Raw genomic sequence first — 5953 nt, 5'->3', positions numbered from 1 at the left:
TAGACAAAATAATTTTGCTTACAAAAAGGGGTCCAAGTGTAAAGAAAATATCCCATAGAAACGTGATTCATTTGCATCCAAGGGCTGGTTTTGGTGTGTAGCTTTCTTTACCTAAATTCTCATCACAGAGGGAGCTTTATTAGTTGCGTAATCTGACCTACATAGATAGATGGCTACTCTTATTCTTTCCAAGATCCCATTCCACAACTGGTAGTAAATATACATATTCACCAATAAAACAACTATTTTGCCAAGAGTCATCATGTATTCATGTTCCATAAACCGCTTGGACAAAAAGACCACATGTCTTTGGTAGTTTATAGAGCATCGGATTCTTTCTCCAATTTTATCAGTTCTTTGCCAAATAGAAATGACTGTGAAAAAAAAAGTCTTAGCAAAATTGCAACCTCTTCGGTCAAGCCAAATTGGCTACTACTTGAATTTCCTACTTATTTTATTTAGCTTTTACTTTTTATTTACGTTACTTTCAGCAAAAAGCTAGATAAATTGTTTCCAAACGGACACTTAGTGTAATTTGATAGAAAATGAACCACCTACTTTCAATTCTTTTTAATTGAAATTTAACATTTGATGATGCTAAAAAGAAATATTGAAACTTTGTTTGAACTTTTAACTAACGATGGCAACAGGACTAGGTTGGGTTGGATTATTGGTGTCCCATACCCATTTTGTCATCTATTTTGGCAAGAAAAACTAGTGGAGTGGAGTGGAGTGGAGTGGAGTGGAGTGGGGGGTGGGGGGGGTAAGGCAGGATAGAATATAGGTATTTTGTCATCCTTAATGAGGTGAATCTAGCACTAATAAAATTAAGATAAAATAGAAAAGAGAGGAGTCGTGGCAAGAGACTAAGACTAGTGTTTTGAAGATTGTAATAAAAAAAAAAAGTTATAAATAGGATATGTATTAAAATACTAATATATACAATGAAATTAAATATATTTATTAAACAAAAAACATATGCACACTTAGGATAAAGTGGAAGATGGAGCTAGATAAGGTGGATTGAGTAGGGAGGGGCATTTTAACATCTCTATAACTAAAGAAATTTGACATTAATGAAGGGGGTTTAAAGACACAGTTAAATAAATCATAAATGTATAATCGCAAATTCTAATTAGCTCATATGATACAATATTTTATATCATTATGAAAAGAACACTATAGATTTTAAATATTATTGTATTGCCAAGAATCTTATAGTTTAACCCGTTGCTATCTTTTGAGATCTCTTTAATATCCAAAATTTAAATCTCTCCTCTTCTAACAGTCAAATTATCAAATAAATAAATAATTATTGCATCTAATAATAATAATAGTATAATTTATTAACTTAGATCATAATTGTTAATGTTTGTAACTTAACTAGAACCTTTTTATGTGTCCAATGAAAATATTTGTGATTCGAATTCTCTTTTTCTATTGTATTTTCTTCGTAGTGCAAGTAAAAATAAATATTTTCTAAAAAAATATATAAAACATAACAATTGCTATTTACTAATGCTCTCTAATTAACGCCCCTTATTCCAACAGGCAACAAGGACGAACCTGACCAAATTTAGTTCATGATTACATGGTAAGACATAAATGGGAATATTTGAACCAATCTCTGAAGTTTGAGCATTCTCTTCACGTTCCTCAAAGTGAAGTTCTTTATAAGATTAACAATCTTTATTTAGTAATCACATATAGTTGTTTTAGTTGCTACTATATCTTCTATCCTATTGACATTAGAGAGAGACAGACCAACCTCACTGATAAGTGATAATAGCTGTTTGAGGAATGTGGATAGAGAAGCTTACCCTCACACCCTCCAAAAGAGAATGCTCACATCTTGTTACTGAAGCTTGTCTAACATTTCCAATGATTTTGGTCTAAAAATCACATTTAGTGAGTGTTCTTGATTAACGATGAATGCTAGTTGTTTATTTGTCTAGGAAAGCTATTGGTCGAATTGAATCACTTATCCATACTTCATCTGTTTTCTCTTTGAAAGATAGAATAATTGCAATTATTTTGGTTCTAGATTAATACTAAACAAATACTGTCATCAAATTTCAAAAGCTAATTAATCTAGTTTGCTCCAACTTCCAAGGTTTCTCTCAAGTTATTGTGTATATATATTTGATGCAAAATGTAAGGATCACAAATTTTGCTACAACTTGCTCACGTGGCAAATTGTGAGTGGTTGAGTAAAAGTAATGAACTCACAATTCGACTACTCGTGACTTGCTACATGAGTAAGTTGTGGTTCTAGCATTACTCATTTGATAAAAAAATCGGCTTTAAAAATTTTATTTATTTATTTTTTCTTTGCTCAGGGTATTGGTTACAATAGGACTTTTTTTTTATGAACTTTTACAAAATGCCTTAATTAGTTTCCTATTTGACAAGGAATTGCACTCCCACAATAAAGAGAAAGAAAATAAAGCAAGACAGTCAATATTGGTTAATTAGTTTCATTTGTTATTGTACTGTTAAGATAATGTCTTATTCAATACCAAAAAAATATCCATGAGAGGTGGGAAAAGATTTTTTACAAAAAGCTCAAACTCCCAAACTAATCAATCCATGAGAGAGGTGGTATAATGGTGATTTTCTACCAAAAGCAAAATGGTAAATGACTAAATTACAAGCTACCTAAAGGGCCCCAATAAATGGTAGTATTTATGGTACCAACCAAATTGGGAGAGAGAATCTGACACAGTACATTCACATCTGCTGATAGTAATTAACAAAGATTAAAACCAAATCTTCACTTCTCACTTCTCACCATGACCATTTATTAGCTTTTACTCTCAGCTAAGCCAAGCCAAGCCAAGCCCCTGGCCTTTCTAGATGGTTTTTAAGCCAAGCCCAAAAATCTGGGCTATGGTTAAATTTTTTTTTTCGGGAACCAAACAGTGGTTAAACTTAAAACCCTGAAATGAAAAAAAATACCAATAAATAAAGCCCCTAAAGAAAGAGTGTGAGAAGCTTGCAGCAGCAATCTCTCTGCCATTTTGCCATTTGCTTTTAGAGTTTCTCTCTCTTTTTCTCTACCCTCAAATAGAGGAGCAGAGTCATCCCCAGAAGCTTAATGTCCACCCACCGCTTCATAACCTATCTCATTCACTATTTTCAAGCCTGAGCCTTGTTGTTGAGTCTTCTACTTTCTCTGCTCAGAGACTTACACCCATTTGATTTCTTTGTGTTTTATTTGCTTAAGAAACCTCCAAAAGAAAGAACAGAGGAGAACCATTTTTTGGTGCTTCTTGTAATTAAAGTTAAACTCTCTGTCTCTCTCTCTCTCTGCCTCTGTTTCTCAGATCTACTAGCAACCACTTTTTTCTCTCCTCATTCTTGTACCCTTCTGTTTGTTCCATTTCAGTAGAAGCCATGAGTAAAGAAGAGATTATGAAGGTCCAGGTACTCTCTCTCTGTCACTCACTAACTCACTCACTCACACATTGTATCTATTCTCTTGTTTTTTTCCTTGAAGAACTTTGCTTCATTTTGAACTCCAAACAATTTTTAATTTTTACTTCCTTTGTACTTTTTATTTTTATGTCATTATTTGTTTGCATTGCTCACTCAATCCTTTCATGTGTAGACATTTCCAATAACAAGCTTGGTATTTTTTTTTTTTTTTGGGGGTTCCCTTTTTGAATGATAGTTCTCTTTACTCTATGTTTTGTTCTTTTGGGTTGCTTGTACATGCAGAAATGTGTTCTCAAGGTGAATATACATTGTGATGGATGTAAGCAGAAAGTGAAGAAAATCTTGCAGAAAATTGATGGTATTCTTCCACCATAAACTTAATTCAATTTCTTGTGCTGATTTACGAATGTACTCAAAATTTGTGCTTTTTTTTTTCTGTGAAGTTTCTTTCATTCTTTGTTGAAAAAGATTATATTTTGCCTTCTAATTTTTGGGTCCATTTTCTCCATTTGCTAGGCGTTTTTAAAACCGAAATAGATGCAGACCTGGGAAAGGTGACAGTTTCAGGTACTGTAGACCCAGCAGTTCTCATCAAGAAGCTTACAAAATCAGGAAAACATGCAGAGCTTTGGGGTGCTCCAAAGGCTAACAACAACAACAACAACAACAACAACCAGAACCAAATGGCTAATCAGTTCAAGAACATGCAAATTGATAACGGCAAAGGTGGGAACAGCAAAGGTCAGAAAGGTGGTAACAACAACCAACCCAAAGGTGGACAGCAAAACCAACAACAACAACAACCACAGCAACAGCCACAGCCACAGCAAATTCAATTTCCACAGCTTACTCCTCAACAAATCCAGCAACTAAATCCACAACAACTTCAGCAGCTGCAGCAACTAAGAATGAAAGCGCTTCAAGATCTGCAGCTACAAAATCAACTCAAGGACCAGAAACAGCAGCAGGCTCCGAAGGCAGTGAGGTTTGATGTGCCTGAGGATGATGATGAGCTTGACTATGATGATGATGGGTCTGATTTTGAATATGATGATGATGATGATATAGAGGATGAGTTGGATGATCCATATCACCCACCCAATAAGATGAAACCTATGATGGGTAATGGTCAGATGCCTGCTAATATGATGATGATGATGAATGGTATGAATCCACAGCTCATGAAAGGTGGGAATGGAGGTGGTGGTGGTGGTGGAAATGGCGGGGCTAATGGAGGTAAAAAAGGTGGTGGTGGAGGAGGAGCTGTGCCTATTCAGGTGAATGATGGTAAAAATGGAGGAAAGAAAGGTGGGGGTGGTGGTGGTGGTGGTGGTGGAAATAACAATCAGAATCAAGGTGGAGGAGGTGGTGGCAAAAATGGTGGTAAAAATGGTGGGGGTGGGGGTGGATTTCCCTTGGATGCTAAAAATGGTGGTGGGGCAAATAACAAGAATGGCCCCAATGGTAATGGTAACAATGGTAATGGTAATGGGGGGGCTAAAAAGAATGGTGGGGTTCCAGTCATGAACAATAATAATGGATTGCCAAACATGGGTGGCCCTCAACATCAAGCTATGGCAGGGCCTAGTATGATGGGGGGTCATCAGATGGGTAACATCCCAATAGCCCAAATGGGCAACATGCCAATGGGCCAAATGGGTAACATCCAAGCAGTCCAAGGCCTTCCAGCTGCTGCCGTTCATGGTGGTGGCGGTGGCGGCGGTGGAGCCGGGTACTTCCATGGTGCTGGCCCTGAGACGATGCCTGGTAACCCTTACCACCAGCAGTACTTGCAGCAACAAATGCAGGCGGCAGCGATGAACCAGAGAGCTGCAATGGCAGGGGGCAATGATAGGTTCATGTATGCTAGACCCCCTCCAGCAGTGAATTACATACCACCACAACCACAACAATACCCATACCCATACCCATACCCACCACCTCAACATTCAGCTCAAGACCCATACAGTCACTTCTTTAGTGATGAGAATACCTCAAGTTGTAATGTGATGTGAAAAGTTGTGTTGGCCTGGATTTGCTGCTGCTTGCTGCTTTGTGGATTTTAATTTGCTAGAGTTTTGTGGTGGTGGTGGTAGTGGTGATGGAGCTGGCCAAGTGTTCTTCTATGCCATAATTATACTTTAAAATGGGTTTTCAATTTTTAGTTTAATTTCTCTCCTTAATTTTTCCCTTTTAATTTCCTTTAATCCTAAGCTGAATCTAGGTTTTTTAATTATCATAGGCAGTATTTATATAGATGATGATAATATATTTAAAGTTTTTTAGGAGAGGAATGAGAATGTAAGTGGGAAGGGGGGTGGTAGAGAGGCTCTCTTTTTTTTTATGAGATGTTTATATGTGTTCATATGTTGCAAACAAAAATAAGATGAAGAAAAGAAAAAAAAGAAAAAAAAAAGAGAGATGAATGGGATATTAAAAAAAAAAGAAAGCCCATCTCTCTGCCCATTTCTCCCTCAAAACTCCGAAGTACAAGTGCTCTTTCTTTTTTTATTAT

The 5953-nt window shown here is 36.3% G+C and overlaps 1 protein-coding gene across 1 annotated transcript; it reads left to right on the top strand.

Annotated features, from left to right (window-relative positions):
* The first annotated feature begins 2988 nt into the window (after positions 1-2988).
* Positions 2989-5645, top strand: LOC142624627 (heavy metal-associated isoprenylated plant protein 32-like). The gene is made up of 3 exons (XM_075798279.1): positions 2989-3426; positions 3721-3796; positions 3955-5645. The coding sequence occupies exons 1-3, from the start codon at positions 3397-3399 to the stop codon at positions 5451-5453; spliced, it is 1605 nt and encodes a 534-aa protein (XP_075654394.1). The 5' UTR covers positions 2989-3396; the 3' UTR covers positions 5454-5645.
* Positions 5646-5953: the final 308 nt, after the last annotated feature.

This window comes from Castanea sativa, chromosome 2 (assembly GCF_040712315.1).
Source record: "Castanea sativa cultivar Marrone di Chiusa Pesio chromosome 2, ASM4071231v1".
In the NCBI taxonomy this organism is placed as follows: domain Eukaryota; kingdom Viridiplantae; phylum Streptophyta; class Magnoliopsida; order Fagales; family Fagaceae; genus Castanea; species Castanea sativa.
The sequence above is the reverse complement of the archived record's forward strand: the minus strand, read 5'-3'. Positions and strand labels throughout refer to the sequence as shown.